The following is a 17,860-nucleotide window of genomic DNA, read 5'->3' on the forward strand; positions in this document are numbered from 1 at the left end:
AGTTGGCCTGCTGTCCTCGGGCATGCACGTCGCGTTGGTGGCTTCCATTTCCGTCTCCGGTGCTGTCCTGCCAGCCTGCCAGCCTGTGTGTGTGTGTGAGAGCGTGCCTCTCTCTGGCTGAGTGTGCGTGCTGTGCCTGTAGGTGTGAGGGCGCCAAGTGCTTCGTGTGTCTGCTTAACCACCAGTTAAACAACAACAGTCAAACAAAGACATTCCACGGGGCTGGCAGCAGATAAATATTTACCTTGACTGAAAATTGTCATAGAGTCGCAGCCGCAATCAAAATTTGCAAACAAACTGAGAAATTTGGAGCGAAAATACGAGGAGTCCGCAGCGGCAGACGCTGATAAACAGGCAACAGTTCTGCTGAAACTCCAGCATGGAAATGGACGTTAATCGCCAGACACGCCACAATGGCAACCTAATGACCATATCCGCCCGCTGTTCCAACAACAATTCAGCAGCAACAGCAGGAACTGAGGCAGCAACCTCTTCGGCGCCACCAAGCGGCTGCTGCGGCATCTTGAGCCGCCTCTTTTGTGTGAGTCGCCACAAGGCAACGCAGCTGGTGGCTGGCAGCGAGTGCCACAGCAACGATCCCTTCACGTCCCAGCTGCATGGCAAGTCGGCCACTGCATCCGGACAGCGACGCCGACGCACGCCACAGGAAATCTACTTCGAGAGTCGCGGCAAGTCTTGCAAGAAGCTATTGAAATTCAATGGCAATTCCAATAAGGTGAGTGCTGCCACAAGGTGAGAGGAGTGCTCTCTGCCAATATCCCCAGCCCCGACTGTACGAGTGCTTGAATGGCTGAGCACTTTCCATGCACAAAGAAATGGTGATTTAGTGCAAAGAAAATGAATTTCCTCAAAGGTCTTGCATACATCAAGCAGCAAGCAGCAAGCAGCAAGCAGAGCTCTGCATTCGCATTCAATGGGTTCAATTATGATGAAGGAGAATAATCAAAGTCGATCTTTAGGGACTGCCAATTGGATAGATATCAAGACAGATTTAAGGAAACTTTGATTCAAGCAAGAGTGAAACCTTCCAATCATTGTCGCATAATGGAAGTGGTTCCCTTTTGGAGCACAATCCACGAAAGTGCATACATTTTACAGTCTTCTGGTTACATATTTGGGCCAGGAGCCGAAGCTCTGGCTCCAAAGTGCCGTGAGCCACTGAGCCGTAACGTGGCCAATACCCAGGGGCAGGGCCGCCTGTGTGTGCCTCGGCATACACTCAGCCATGTGCCACAGAGTGCGTGTGTGTGTGTGTGTGTGTGTGTGTGTGTGTGTGTGTGTGTGTGTGTGTGTTTGTGTGCCATTGTTATAAATTTTTGGGTAAATTTGTAGCCAAAGCTGTGTGGAGTGAGCCGTAGTGAAGTTTTACTCGATTTGCAGCATTTTGTTTTGTTTGGCTTCTCGGCCTAGGTGAGTGAGAGTGGGTCAGAGCGTGGGGGCAGGGGAACAGGAGAGCGAGTGTGGGGGTAGCACACACACAGAGACTTTTGTCTGCTTTTACCACTTTGCATATAAATCATTTGTGGCATTGTGGCCAGAGCGCAGTGCGCTTATGAAATATTTCGTTTTGTTTAATGCGCCAAAGGACAACAGAGCACGGTTCCCTGCTCAAAGAGGAGCCCCACAACCCCCCATCCGCAGACTAATTAAAAACGTGCAAAAAGAAAAGCCAATCAAACAGGTCGATGCACAACAATGGATCTGATCTGCCTGCGCTCGTGCCAGTTGTCCCGAAAAACAGACATCCCACATTCAGAATACGAATACGTATACTCGACTGTGTGTGTGTGTGTGTGTGTGTGTGTATCAAATGCATTGTTTCACACATGTAGAGTGTGGAAGGGGGGGCATAGTGTCCACGTCCCAGCAGCATGTGCTGGCCATCGCCGGCTCCTGGGCACGCACTGAAGCGCAAGCAACAGGATGAATTTGTTAAACAACACAAACACGAAGGATCTGGCAGCTCGAGAATGGGGTTTTTGGTTTGCAGAGGGGTGGGGCAGAGCGGGAGTGCATGTGAGAAGTGAAAAATGAAAAACCCCCCATGCCCTATCAAGTGACATCATCAATTTCAGTCTACTTTGCACACAGACTACAGACCCACAACCGACCATCCACAGTACTGGTCCTGGTCCTGGTCCTGGTCCTGCTCCTAAAGACTGCAACAATGCCAGTGAACATTAGCACCGACAGTCCGTTGACAAGAGTTGCCTTCTTTTGCCTGTGGCTGCATTAGAAAGGGGCAAAACCAATGGCAATGTGGGCTCCTCTAGGAGCATTCAATTGAATCCGAAATGTTTTCCTCTGCTCTGCATTTTCTCTCTCTCTCTCACTGCCTTTGACAATCAATCGCATTAACTCTTTTGTAGTGCTTGGATGACCCAAAACAGAGGGTGGTTTACACCCATGGAAGGCATCCCCAGGCATCGATTTTAAAATGAAGCAATTGCCAAGTTGAGACAAAAAGCAGTTTGTTTTTTATACACTTGCAATCCGCCCCTGAAAAGAGAAATCAACCCTCGGATGAATGGATACTTTTTGTATAATGTTTCAATGCGTGTACCCATGGTGCCCCGGGGGGTAAGGGACTTACTCTCTAAACCCAATGAGTTTATGCTGTTCAGTAAACTTTCGTACATCCACAGCTCCACAGCTATCATTCGGCAAAGGTGTGCAAAGGGGGATGGCGACATTCTCTCATCTCTCTCGGAGCTCGGAGTCATAGCCAGTTCCAACTAAACAAAGAACCAATAAATCCTACTTTATGCTATTCCAATTAGGCGCTTGCTGTCATAATTCGATTGACTTGTAATTTTGATATGTAAGTCTGACCACAAAGGTACCTAATTGCAATCAAGCTGCGACAGAGAGAGAGAGCTGAATCATTAGAAAGTCTATTATAGTAAAATGGAAGACCTCATGAAGCAAGACTAGCCCACTGCCCAACCAACTCGCTCTCCAGCTTGTTCTCCATCCCCTTCCTGGTACTTTATGTGCGAGCATTAAAGCATATATGTAAATATGTATGTACGAGTATTTGTCTGCATACATATGCATGAAAAAAGAGGGAAGAAAAATGCCATCAACATTGCAACGTTGTAATTGCCAACAGGCAATGAAGAGCCACAGCCAAGAAGAGCTGCTAAGAGAACGAAAGAGAGCGAGAGGGAGAGGGAGAAAGTGGGGAGGGGGGCAGACACTACAAACTGGCAACTGCCACATGTCCTGTCAACTCAGCTCGGAGAAGGAAAAAAAGAGCCTTTAGCCTGGTCAGTCACCAGCAAACGAGAGTCTCTACATAAGTTCTCAGCCCGAAATGAGAGATTGAAATAATATTGGAAACTATTTTGATTCTCAATTGGATAATTCCACAATATAAATAAATATATCTAAAAATAGCTAATTATTTTCCTATTGAACAGTGCAATCTAGTGTACGATCGACCCTCGTTTTGGGTTGTGTGCGTTGGGGCGACTGAGCTGTGCGACATTTTTAGCACGCGGCTAATGTGTTTTGGCTGCTGCTACTGCTGCTGCTGCTGATGATGCCACAGCCTGGGACAGATACACAGGCTATAGGCGGAAATGCAGAAGGAATTACCAGAAGCTTTGCGGTCCAGTACAGCCTGCACAGACTGACTCTGACTGTGACTCTGACTGATGACCTGATGGGCAGCAGGCCAGTCTGTCTCCACTGCCCCTGCTCACTGCGGCCTTTCTAACTATTTTCTATCCTGTTGGTTCTGTTGATTTCGCCTTTTATGATCTGGTCGTTTCATTATAATCAAGCATGATTATGTCTGGCCAAAAGTTAAACAGGCCAAGTCAATTCAAGAGTGAATTTACTTTACAAGCAGCCGCAAATTCTTTTCGAGCAAAGTGGTGAAAAGGAAACCCCGGAAAGAGGAGAGCTGAATGCTGAAAGCGTTGAGTGCACGACGTACAATATTGTGTATAAAATAAAAAGTCATAAAAATGAACCGTTAATCCAAGTAGTTGAAACACAGAGCCAGAGAGGAGGGACAGAGAGAGAGATAATGTATAGAGAGGAAGAGAGGCAGTCGGTAGAAGGGGTGGATGCTATGGAGGACCCTTTTTTTTTTAGGGGCAAGCAGATGAAGCGGTTGCCTTTATTTGGATGCCTCCCGTTTCCGTTCCCGTTCCCGGATGGCAATGGCGATGGCGATGGCGATGACGATGACAAGGGTGCTTTGCCGCCTCACTGACTAAATAAAATTGGAATTTATTATCATGATTTGTAGCAAGAAGAGGAGCCACCAGCACCAGAGACAGCATCAGCAGTAGCTTCAGCTCCAGCTCCAGCTCCAGCAGAGCCGGAGACAGGCTGAAAATGGCGGGCATAAAAAGCACAGCAGTGACTCCCGCCCAACCCCTTACGCCCACTCTCACTCCCACTCTCCATCCCCATCTCGATAGCTAACTCTGACTCATCGCCAGAGACTGCCAAATGCCTAACCCAAAGTCATGGACTTGGATAAGCGAGAGCGGAGCATTCTTAAATTTATATGCCCGGGCACTGATTTAAATCGCTCTGGTCAAAGTTGAAGTCAACGCCTGCTTCGGTGGCTTCTCTTTTAGAGGAGGCAGGCGGAAGGCGGCAGGCGTGGCTTGGCTCAGAAGGCGCAGCATCAGCAGAGTCAGCCATGGCAGCAGAAGGCTTAACTGTGCATTTTCTTGCTGGTTTATTAGGGTTTTGCCCACAAGCTGCTAAGGCGATTTGCTGCTCTATTCCCAGCAGCCACTGCAGCTGCTGGCCAACAGGCGTACGAGCTGGAGTACACGCGCTGTGGCAGTGCGGCAAGTGGCAGTGCCAGCTTTAAGCTATCAATGAGTAACTGAGTGGCAGGTTTTCTAATTGTGGCGACGTAACATGGGCAAGGCCAATCCGGGGAAACTTTTACAGATTTATGTGGCGTACGAGAGAAATCCAGAAAGGACTTTAAAGCGTTAAAATTAAACCAATAAAAGTGAAAACCCTTAAGAGAAGAGTAAAACATTTTCGGACAGCTGTTGGATGCATTTTGTATACAAAAATGAAAGGCTTCTGTTGTGACAACATTTGTTTACCTTTTCTTTATTAATCACCACACATCTACACTGCAAACCGGCTGACTGACGGCCGCAAATTGAGAGGCACTTGAAGGCGTGGGAAGCTTAGTTTCTAGAACATTCCGTGCTCTCTTTCTCATGCGCTTCATAATTGCTCTCTCATTGGCGTTGACCTTGTCTTTGAGCTATCCATCTTCTACTCGAGTGATTACTTGTAAATGCAACGGTAAATGTCGAGAAGGGGAATGTTCTGCGTATCTGAGTTTGCATGTGGTGAAAGAGGGGAGAGGAAGAAGCTCAAACCATAAGGAGAGCATGAATGGAGAAACTGTAAAAATTTAAGTGCGAGAGCGGCGCAGATTTGAATGCGTAGCAAGCTTTGTTTCTAGAACATTCCATGCTCTCTTTCTGATGCGCTTCCTAATTGCTCTCTCGTTGACTTTGTGTTCTCCCTCTCCTACCTGAAGCGAGCGCTTGATGTGTGACAACTGGTTAATGCAACGGTAAATGGCGAGAAGGGGTAAGTGCCATGCATGGGTTGGAAGAACAGAGATGAAACAGTGCAACACCGAATGTTCTTCTTAGAAGAGAAGGAGAGGCACTGCAAAAGCAGCAAGGGGAAAAAAGTAAAAGAGGGAAGTAAGAAGAAGCCAGTGTAGATATTTTGCTCTCCCACTACTTACGCACATACAAAAATTTGTCAAAAATCTCTTCGAGTACCGGTTATAAAATAATTCATATTGAAAAAGTCTAAAATATTTCTCGAGCACTTCCATAAATGAAATGCGATATTTTCCACAGATTTGAACTCCCAATTAAGCACTTTTCATCGAAAGGAAGAAAACCACTCTACTGTGATTTCACTCCCTGCCACAGACTTTCGTAAAGCCTGGGATTACAGTTGAAGTAAAAGACAAGACTTTGCAGCCTCCTACCATGCTCCCCCAATGCTCCTTCGAGCGGAGGCATTGTTAAACTGCTCCTCCGCACAGCGCAGCGGCTCGGTATTTCTGGTTTAAGCCACATTTTGCTGCCATTTCATAGTTGTAACTACAAACTGCAAGTGGAAATGGAAATGTGGAGACTTGCTTCTGTCACTCTGTATACATTTATCGTTTTCTTGTGGAATTTTTCCTCATCCCTCAACCATTTTGCATCTTCAATGGAATCCCAAAGTTGTGGTCTTGAGAATGCGACCTGGCCTAGGGCTGGAAGCTGGAGGCCCCCTGTACATGCAGCCCACGCAATTTCATTTCACCTGTCAGCTCAATGTTCTATTTTTCCCTCCTTTTCATGTAGCTAAAACAGACAGACGCATACTACATAGCGCTGCTACACAGCCCCACCTGTGTTTATATGTACAAAAACAACAACAAAAATGTTGCCCCTCTTTATGTACATTTTTTGGGTAGAGCCAAAGTTGTTTTTATTTGGTAGCTGGCTGGCTAAGCTGTCGGCTCTGGTGTCTGCTCTGCTGTGACAAATTGCGTTAATGCCAAGTTAAGCTGCCCAGAAGAGTGGTCTCCCATTCCCTTGGCGCAGCTGCTGGCTGCTTGAATGCAGTTAATTATTGTTGCATCTATTTAGCCCTGCTGTCTGGCCCTGAAATGTGTGCTATGCTTTCAGCCACCCGCGCTCCACTTCGAGCTTAAATTTAATTGAAAGCAGAGTAGAAGTAACTTACACTCTGTCCCAAAACTGAAATATTAAATTATGTCTAAGCTGAGCTAAAACTGACAGCAGGGTAGACATATCCCTTGGTAAACCTGTGTACAACCTCAAAATCCTGCTCAAGTATTGGCACTGCTCTCTGCACACGAGTATTCTTGGCACACACCAGACTCCGTCTCCCACATAACTGCCACATGCCAGGCACACACACAGCTGACGCTTGATTAGCCTGTGGAGGCAGTGCCAAAACCAGAGAGACAGAGACAGAGAGAGAGCCAGAGGAAACAATTTCTTTTTCATATGCCACATGTGCTGTCAACAATATTTTGACTTTGGCAGCAGCACGAACTCAAACTCTCCCCTTTAAAAAATAGGGGGTAGAAGCCTAGAAAATAGAAGAATTAAAAAGGCATTTGTGTTGAAGATTCAACCGACTTTAGCTCTCTGCAGCTCCAACGAAAAGTGAGCCTCTGCCCCAACAAGTGGCAGCCTCCTCCTCAATTTAATTCAATTTATTATCCCCTGCCGGGGTCTCGGGTCTGGGTAGGGCCAATTCAATGAAGTAGACAACACAAAATAGGTTACAATTTGATGCGATGCTCAGCCAAGTGAGTATCGGGTTCGTCGAGCGAGCCACCCATTCAAGGGGCTCTAAAATGTCTTGATACAGACCCAACAAAAAGCAGAAGGCTTCCTCCTTGTGCATATTTTGACAGCACAGAGTCAGAGTCAGAGGCAGAGTGTGTAGCTTGCCCGTACAAAGCACGCGACGCGATGGAGTCCTCCCGCCTCCTATTTGATGGATGGCATCGCAGATATGCTAACGTGCTGGCAGCCAAGGACACAGACACGATGGCAGCCCTTTGATGTTGAGCTCTCACATTCATGGCTGGCATACATCTTAGTGGGGTGGCGGAGGCACAAAACAATGATACGGGCTCGAAACATAATGATTGGAAATGGTTCTGCACTTACACGGAATTGCAGAGAAACTTAGTTCCAAGTTCGAACCGTGTAATGGGTTAATGTCTGCAGATCCCTGTCCTAAAAGCCGAAGCGAATTAAAATCTATTTTATGTTTGCCATGCTCCGGAAATTAAACACAAAACAGGAAGCCAAAGGGGAGAGCTACCACAGTCGGTTTTTCATCCGTTCTTTCTTTTATGTGGCGCCATATAAATTTGTTTCGCTGCAGAGCTCACTGTCTCCTTCGGTGTACGAGTACGCATACGCGTACTTGAGGAGGCTCCTTCGCATTACGTTTATGGCTGCCTAAATTAAACACAAGGAGCCAAAAGAGGAAGCCCAAGACGAAGCCGAAGGAGCAGCAGCACTGGCAAAGTGGCAGAGAGAGAGTCCCTGCCCTGAGGGGGAAGTCGGGAGCCCAACGGTAGGGAAATTGCTACAAGTTGCTTTATTTTATGCGCATATTTGCGCATATTACTCATACGCCCGGCCTGGCATATATATCTTCATTTACGGCAAACGTCTTACGCTGAGCTGAGCGTCATATACTTTTTTATTTTATTAAATTTTCATTTCATTTCGTCTGTTAGACATTGCCATACATTACACGCTCAACATGTTGCATGCCCTGCCGCTCGAGGGTTTATTTCGTGAACATTTTGCTCGCTTTAAGCGCAACTCCGGAGTCTGTCGCTCATTAAATATAATTGAAAGCAGCATTTTGCCGCTGATGCGTTGATTGCCAATGAAAAGAGCTTGAGTCCACAGATGCTTCAGCTCAAATGGAGGGGAACTTTCCATTCCTTCAAATGCGTTCGTTCCCTTTGATTTATGCTGCTCAATTCCACGACCCCAGAGAGTCCCAATCCCAATCCCAGCTCGTACCAGGCGTATGAACGGCAAAGTGAATCAGTCGCTGGTTGGGCTTAGCATTTTGCAGCTACTAGGATATCTTGGCTCAAAGCTGTTTCCGATTCCCAGTGGGTTAGGTCATGCCCTGTCCTGCCCTGTCCTGCCCTGTCCTACCCTCTTCTGGCTGCTCTGGAGTATCGTGGCGCACAAATGGGTTATTGATGAGCTCCTCTGTTCGGTGAGCTGGCAGAAAGTGGCAAAGTTTTGCGTCTGTTTTAGGCTCACTTTGTGACTCGAAGCGTGACGGGGACCACTGGGAGCTGCTGCTGCTGCCCCTAATGAGACAATCCCAGAGATATCTGCTTTGTATTCGATGCGCAAAGCCATCCCCCAGCTTTTGGAAGCTTAAACTTGTGCCTCCACTTGTGTGAGCTCTTGTCTTGCATACACTTCAGCTGCAGGTTGCAGCAGCTCAAAATTTCATTAGTGGCGCAACTTTAAAATTGTGACACATGCGTGGCATGTCTGCCTCGCGCGCTTATCCCACTGCCACTTACTACAGCAGTGCCTGTGTCGTTGTCGTTGTCACTCTGCTGATGTTGCACTTGTCACATAAATGTGCTTAATCTTTTACGACTCACAGGGAGCCACGCGCCAAGCTCTGCTGCGAGTCAGCAAATGTTTTGGGCGAGGTACAAACCTTACAACTAAATGCATAGAAATGGAATTGCTTGGCCAACCTAGTCTGATATTTCCTGGAGAAAGCATCTGAAAGCCGTTACAGACCCTTCCTTTTCTGACTGGCTTACCGCTGAACACCTTAATCCGTCACTTCCCTGACTAATTCCTCTGGCTTTCCTCTAATAAATAATATCATTTACATCCGGGGAACAGCCTCACTCTAACTCCGTAATTCTCTGCTTGTTATGTCAATATTTCCTTCTCTATTTCCTTCCGCAAAAGTTTTGCTGCACTTATCGCCCGGGGTGCAGGCAGTTGCTGTGCTGCCCCCAGGACTTGTCTAACATATCGAATTTGTAGCCACGCATATCCTTGTGCGCCTCAGCATGTCAACTGGCAGCAAGGAGGAAAGTTTTTAGCCTCTGCCGCCTGTAGTTTGGCAAAGAACTTTAATTTGTGCATTACTGGAGATGCCACAAGGCGAGGTGGCAGGAGGCAGGAGGCAGCAAGCAGGAACGGAACCCACAAACTTTGCCATGTATAAGTTTACACCAAGCTGTGGCTGAGACAGAGTGAGAGGCCTCTCTTTAAGTTGGTCGTAATACAACTCATTAAATTTAGAAAATACGAGGCACTCGCGGCACAAGTTGGGGCCAAAGAAAACTTTCCTTACGTTTCGTTTCGTTGTGTCCTGAGCCTTGAGCCCGAGCATCCGTTGACATCTCCATTTACAGAGCAAGCCATAAACTTGGCCAAGGCATGGTCCTGGCTAAGACACACCAAAGACACAACGCCAAAGGCGCTGCCTCTTCTGCCTGCCATGGCCTGAAATTTAAGTTAAAGTTTTTCCCTTCTTCGCCGTTTAATTGCAACGGATGTTGGCGTGTAAATTATTTTGTCTAGCTGCCGCCTCGCCGGTCTCATTTTCTCTGCTAATGACCAACTTATTAAAACTTGTAGCCACCTTTCTCAGCCACTGCGAGCAACCCCAAGAGACTCTATCCTGGGACCGGGACCTGGACTCAAACAAAACTGGAAAACTCAAACAGAAATTGCAGATACAATTGGCATTGCCAATTGAAAACAAAACCACGGCAGATACAAGTCTTACAATCAGCCAAAAAACTCATTTACGCTCTCCAAAGGAAAACTTCCATTTCCGAGAATCTTCGAGCTGCCAAGGAATGCTTTCCAGCGTGAATGAAACAAAAGCAAACTCTGCTCTGAAACATTATTGATCGGATGGTTGTTGTGGTATAAATAAATGGGGCAACTCAATGCTTTCCACGGTAATTGCAAGGGAAATTCCCGCACTACTGATACGAAACCCCATCGGAAAGTGGATACCATTGAATAGATACTTTCTTTGTTGCATTGTTTTCTAATCTTTTGCGTAACTCTTAATCTGGGAAATATGATCCGCAAACTGTTTGACTATCTCTAAGCTTCCTTTCTTAGGCCTTCGCCGCCCTGCTCCTTCCTTCTTCTTTTCCATAATAATCTTCCTCGGGGGATGCGGTTGAGTGCTCTCCGAGTGCTTAGACAATCGTGTTGAAGCTCTGATTTTGAAGCTTATGCTGGGGCAAATCGAGTGCCTCGAGAGGGTCCATCTATCGCTCATGTCTGCTGCTGTCTGGCGCTGCTCTGCAGCATACTTATAAGGCGGGTAATTAAGTTGAAGTGGCACAGATACAAAGACAATTTGCCTAAGTAATGAGTGAGTCAGTCGATGGCTGACTGAAGGGTGAGACTGAGTGACTGAAGAACTGATGGAAGGACTGACTGCCTGATGGACCGACTCCACTGCTGACTGACTGCTAAAAGTGTTGAAATGTCTGCGGCAGCACTTAATTAATTAACGTCGAGCCCCAGCGAAATGAGAAAAGTTTCTGTGCCGGCTCAGGGCATCCAGCTCCCTTGCTGCCTGCCCCTTAGCTTTGCTCTCCTCTGAGAACTCTGCGAAACTTGGCAGCTATTTGTTAAGTTGCAGCCGTTCAATATTTGTCATTGAACTCATTAAGCAAATTAATAGACAAAGTTGCCAATTGCTGACAATGGCGGCAGTCAGCCAAGAGCAGCCCGAGCACTTTTATTTACCGAGAAAGCTGGCAAGCCAAAGACCCAGCCCAACCCGGATCGGTGTCCTGTGGGCGGCCATAAAATGGCACGCAATAAAAAATGGCAAAGTCAACAAACGATTTTCACGAAGGAAGCCAAGCAAGTCAGTGCCAGAAATCGATTATGGACGCCTCAAGTAAGCGCCTCAAGGAATCGACGAGTGGCAGTGCGAGGACCAGCCCATGAGGACCATTACCAGTGTCAGTCTCTGTGCCACGTTTTCGATTGCCACAGTCGCCACCTGATGCCCGTTGCAGCACATCTCCGCGACCCATTTATTCTGCTCTTCCCCAGCTATGGTTTCCCATGGCCCCTGGCTGCGAAATTGCCAACGTTGCAGCTCAAAAGCGGAAGTGATTTTCCAGCGTGTACGTGTGTGCGCCCTCTACCTCCCCCTCTCCCCCTCACCCACTCTCTATATATATTTCTGTCTCTCTCCAGATGTGTTCGTGTGCGTGCGTGAATTGTTACTTTGATGTGGGATTGCTAGCAGCGATGACAACAAATTCCTAAGAAATATCACAGAAATACCAAAGAAAAACCAAAGAAAAACCAATTTCCGCAGCTGCCAAACAATTAATTGTTTAAATGGCAAATAATATAAAATATTTACATTACTAAATGCCAAAATAAACGAAAAGTAATCACATAGCATTGTAATATTTCTACCGAACAAATACCAAAAGACTTTTTCCCTTCTTTTTGCACAGTGATTTTTCGGCCCTCCATTTGGGGGTTTGTTTTTGTTTCACCCCCTGCCTGACGCATCCAATTGGCGGTGGAGTGTGGAACGTGTGGCGGCAAACGGTTGGCAGTGAAGGATTTTATGACCCTTGATAGTGGCAAGCGATTTGTTGCTCGCTCGCTGGCGTTGCATTTTCAATTTTCGCAGCGCGCACTTCTGGCAGCTTTGAATAATGCAAAGGGTGGCAGGGATCGCTCCCACTATTTGACTTTCGTTTTGCGTATTTCTGCAGCTCGATTCAGTTTCTTTATGTTTTTTTGGTGATTTTCTTTTCTAATCTGGCAGCAGTTTACAAATATATGCAGCACGTGCGCTGAGGCAGTCGAGAGCCGATTTATGTGTCATCTTTGCAGACAGCTACGATGGCAGCTTTAATGGTTATTGCCCTGAGCATGAAGAATGTTCCACGAAGTTTCGATTCAAAACTAATGAACAAAGAAATCAAATTCCCTTTCAACAATCTGCACACAAATCTATGCCAATTCATTATACAATCTACGAGCAATGCCCTTCCCTTCATCGTAAATCAAAAATCAGTCGCTGAAACTCTTTTGTAACCGTAGGTTTGATTCTCTGTGTGGCATGTTGTTCGTGCTCGTATTTATTCAGCGCCATCGAAACTCTCGAAAATCGTTTAATTTTCATTAATGGTGAAGAGGATTTTCATTTCGAACTTAATGTGCCGTGTCGGTCGAGGCTTTGCCTCCCATTCCGCATCGCCCATCACCCCCTCGACCCATTTGCACTTGCCATTCTGCTTGCCAGCTGCCGGGCGCCATTGTTTTTGGCCCTGGCCAATGTTTTTAAGCGTGAATAAAGGGAAAATTGATGCATTTTTAAGCGCTTCTGCGGGGCATTCATTTAAAGCAGTTTACCTGGGGTTGGGCCGGGAGTTTTCCTTTATTTATTTTGTTTGCATATATATTAAAGTCACCGCAGAGCGGGGTACAAGCGTAGCAAGTTCCGAAATGGAGAGGCGGCATAAAGAGGAACAGAGACCCCCGAGAGCGTATGGGGCAAGCCTCCGGCGGTTGCACCAACTGCAGCCACTTCAATTTCAAAAGCATCTGCTGTCCAGCTGTCTGCTCCTGCCGCCAGTCCCCTCCCTCCACCTTCTGCGGTGGCCATTGGTCTCGCCTCTCTCTTTTCTCTTCTTTATTTCTCTTTTGTTGAAGTTTTCCTTGGAGTTTTTACTGCGATACTCAGTGATTTCCCCTCAGTGCTATCACCCCCCCCCCAGTGATTTCCCGAGCAGCCTTTAAGCATTAAGCATACGCCTCGTTTTGCACAAATATTTGGCATATTTGAAATAACTGCTCTATCCAGCGTGCCGTGAGTGTATTAATTATAAACGAACGGCATTCAGTTGGCCGCCACAACCGCACACAAAACGAGGATTTCGGACTGATCCTGGCACTGGTGCGGGGGTTGCTGTTGCTGTTGCTGTTGCTGTGGCTTCGATTGGCATTTGGCAAATGATAAACTAACTAACGAGTTTTATTTATGGCTTTCGGTTGATAAATCCACCATATGCCACACGTGTTAGCTGGCAGACTGCTGCAGTTGCAGTTTGCGGTTGTCAGTGCGATAAGAGATATTTGGCGGTGGATTTAAACGAGGGAAAACCCCTGCGAAGCAGAGGAATGTTGGGACATTAAATGTTACACCTTGGGCAGGTCCCACTGTATTTGTGTAAATAATGATAATGACAATAAAAACGACACAAGCAATTTCGTGTCCACTGAGTGGCCATTTATTTTGTGTCGAAATTAAGCGTGTGTTCAATGTGATTGTCCACTTAATGAGAAACACTTTAGAGACTGCAGTCGATTAAGGTGTGAGATGGAAATCTAAATCTAAATCATGGCTAAACAATTTGCACGATTTCAATTACGATTTTCAATTAAAGTGCGACACAGAAAACCAATTTGCAATTGGCTCTCCCTCTGCTCTTCTCTTCTCTTCTGTTCTCTGTATTCTGTATTCCTCTTTGGCATTCTCAATCGCATTCATCTTTCGTTGCAGATATTGCTTTATCCTGAAGAGGGCTGGGCGCGCACTGCCTCGTCCAGCTATTGGACCATCACGCCCTGCTGGTGGCAGCCCAATCGTTGCCGCATTGTCGAGTGCGCCGGCACCCAGCGTCGGGCGACAAAGGCACGAATGCTGCCACTGGAGCAGCAGGGCTCCCTGCTGATTGCCGGACACTTTGGACACAGAAGCACCGTGCCACTGGCAACGGGTGCGACAGCAACAGCAGCAACATCCGGCAGTGTGGCTGCCACTCCAACAACTGCAGCAACAGCCACTGCAGGAGCACCAGCAGCAGCGGGGGCAACCTCTCAGATCAGATCCAATGGCGGCTGTCACAAGTCACAGCCGGCGTGGAACGATGAGTTCAAGCTGTATCTGACGTCGAACATATCGATGGAGGACTACAACATGGGCTACTGCCTCACGGGCTTTGTCGAGCGTCGCTGCCAGCTGACAAACACCTTTCAAATGACACACTTTGCCGTCATCAAGCGGCAGTGGCCGCCATCGCCGTCCAATCTAAGCAAATCGTAAGGTTAACCCGTAAGTCCCCTCGCCCAGCCCCACACATTTGTTGTGATTGTGATTCGCTATTTGGTTTAAAATTGGAGCTCGATGTCGATTTTTGTAACATTTTTAGCCCTTAAGTAGCGTCAAGTAATTGTTGTGCAATCTCCAAACAAACGAAATCAAAAGTACAGTCGAAACTTTAGGCCAGTGTCCAGAGAGCTCGAAGCCAGCGCAAGGTGAATTCACTTGGAAGGTGGTCTCTTCATTACGGTGAAATCTCGATCTCCATCCCTTCCCAGCGCATGGTGCATAAGTTATTGCTTTTTCCGCCACCTTCTAAGTACATTTACCTGCAGCCACGGAACGTGTAACTTTAGGTTCGACTGCCACACACTTGTATTTAGCGCGTAAATTGTATTTCTATCTAAATGTTCTAGAGAAATGCCAGCAGCAGCAGCAGCAAGAAAAAACCCGAAAAACCGAAACTCTATGTGTGCTTTCAGTGTTGTGTAATACGAAAAATAAAATACAAAATAAAATACAAGCAAAGAGAAACTAACTGTTAAATGCCAAATGAAACTAAACCGCTTAGTCAACACTCACACACACACACACAGGCGCACACTCGTACAGTTTGCAGCACTTGAGCTTGGGCAGCTACTTAATGCCTCGAAAAAATACAAAAAAAAAATAAATAAATGTGCAACAAATTGAAACTTGTGCTTGTCGAAGCATGTGATTGTGAGTGCTACCCAGTAGAAGGGGGCATGCCACCTACACACACAAGTGTGCAAGAGTGCTGCGTGTGCGTGTGCGTGTGCGTGTGCGTGTGCGTGTGCCGGCTGGGTACTCTCTTCTACGATATACACATACATACGCACACTTATAGTATGTACTTAAACGGCCATGTTTGCGAAACTTATTGCCTTTAAGCTTAAAAATATAAGCGCATCAGCAGCAGCAGCAGCAGCAGCAAGTCAGCAGAAAATGTGGAAAATGCTTAAAGATTTTCATAGCAAAAACTGCCGTTCGGTGGCCGCCAATCAACGCTAAAGTTCAGTCCAAAGTTTGCGCTGCACTTAGCTCTAACGCTTGCTAGCCGTCTAACTAGTAGCTAACTATCACCAACCCCCAAATCACCGAACTGTCCCCCACTCACCACTTAAGCCCACACTAAAACCCACTCACTATTGTGCTCTGTCGCTCTGTCCCCACTCATTCACTCACTTTTGAGCATAATACGCAACGTATATCAACAATTCGTCCAATAATTGGAGTCTTTTTGGCGCACAAATTGCCAAGAAATCAATTTGGCAAGGCCAAAGGCTCCAGTTGCCAAAAGAACCCTAAGTGTTAAAAACAAAATGCAAAAAACCAAAGCTACAACTAGTAAAGAAAACCAAGAAACCAAAAAACTGTACGTAGTCTAAGCAAGAAAATAGAATAGTTTCAAGTATTTACAAGCTAGAAGAGTTTTATGAAATCTATATATATAAAATCTATATATTGTGTATGTGTATCTATTTATGTGTATGTGTATTTGTATATGTATAAATTGTATTCCATATACAACAAAACAAAACAAAACAAAAGAAAGCAAAAGCCAAAATTAACATTTTTGCTGTAGTTCGCATAGCTCGCTTTTAGGCGCTTTACACGCAAGCGACAAATGGGGCAAGAAAAACTCCTTAGAAATATATTTATAACTCTTTTGCTTCAGACACTCCAAACCCGCCACTACAATCCTCACTACTAATTGATATATTTACGTGTCAGGTACCTGCCAGAATTCAACCAGAACATGAAACATACATCAATACATACATACATATATATATATATATATATATTCATGTAGTTATGTATGTATTTATGTATTTATAGCAAGTCAATGTATTATGTGTCCATTTTGATTAGAGAAACTGAGAAACTGAACATTATTTTATTGATGAAACTGTTCTATAGATTGTGTACACCCCCAAATGTCTACATATTCAGTCTCTTGTAGATGCTGTGTTCTGTGGATACTCTCTTTCTCTCTCTCTCTGTGTGTAGCATACATTTCAGCGCTTATAGCTACCCAACAAACAGACAAGACAAAAGTCCGGCTTTAAGCTGCAAAACCCCTAACACAATATACACAAAAATACACGCAAAATGAGCTTCTTTTGTAGTCGAAAATCAAGCAAAACAGCAAGAAATATATATTAAAAAAAAAAAAACAAAAAACATAAATTGATATTCAATATTGGTAAGCCGCATAAAGGCATAAACCAATTAGGCCAACACTGGCAAAGGGCTTAAAATTAATTCATTAACATTAAGCTTGTATTTAAATGAGCGGCGCCCACCCCGCCACTCCCCCAAACTAGTTGGCAAATGGCAAATAAAAAGGGAAATCGATTGGAAAACTCAAAATGGGAATATAAATGAAAATTAAAAATCAAACATGTTGACATGTCGATCATGCGAAAAGCATAAATCAAACAAAAACCAGAATGCCATTCGGAGTTTTTCGGTGGAAAATTGTGCATTGAAAGCAAAATTATTCAAAGGGCAGAGATTATAACGAAAATCAAAACATAGAAAATAAAAACCAAAGAAAAAGCTGAACACAAACACAGGATAAATGCTATGGATAATTCTTTTTCTGGGGGGACTTGGCAGCTGGAAAGATTTGAACACTTGGAACCGCTTAAGATGCATTCAGCTTGATTCAATATTCAATATTATGCCACGTGCCACATCGCCTCTACGGCTGCTGCTGTACAATTTGCCGTGGAATCAAAGCCAGATCTAACCCTCTGAAGTGGAGCAAGCCATTAACTTTTATCATTGTGCGAGATTCACGCTTCACTTTTGTTTCATTAGAGCCAAGTCAAGGGGCAAGGCTGGGGTGGCAGCCTTGCACCCACAGCTGTGCTGCGGGAGCCGTTGTGCCGGCGGCATAAATCGCGCCATGAGTCTCTACTTTCAACAAAGATGTAAGCCAAGTTAATTGCTTTTTGTTGCCTTTTTTCATCGCTACCCTTGGCCGCACCTGCAACGCTCTCAGCCCCAGTCTGGCCCGCTCTGGCCCGCTCTCCCCAGCTCCGCCTGGGAATGTCAACAATGAAACTAACGTCAGGCAGCCACCGTACCTATTCTTGTCTCTGGGCATATCCCTGACCCCGTACCTGTCCCGCAGCTAACC

The 17,860-nt window shown here is 45.8% G+C and overlaps 1 protein-coding gene across 1 annotated transcript; it reads left to right on the forward strand.

Moving 5' to 3' along the window:
• The first annotated feature begins 18 nt into the window (after positions 1 to 18).
• Positions 19 to 16,017, forward strand: LOC117587476. Its single transcript, XM_034278207.1, has 2 exons — positions 19 to 736; positions 14,149 to 16,017. The coding sequence occupies exons 1-2, from the start codon at positions 380 to 382 to the stop codon at positions 14,689 to 14,691; spliced, it is 900 nt and encodes a 299-aa protein (XP_034134098.1). The 5' UTR covers positions 19 to 379; the 3' UTR covers positions 14,692 to 16,017.
• Positions 16,018 to 17,860: the final 1,843 nt, after the last annotated feature.

This window comes from Drosophila guanche, unplaced genomic scaffold (genome assembly GCF_900245975.1).
Source record: "Drosophila guanche unplaced genomic scaffold, DGUA_6, whole genome shotgun sequence".
Classification (NCBI taxonomy): domain Eukaryota; kingdom Metazoa; phylum Arthropoda; class Insecta; order Diptera; family Drosophilidae; genus Drosophila; species Drosophila guanche.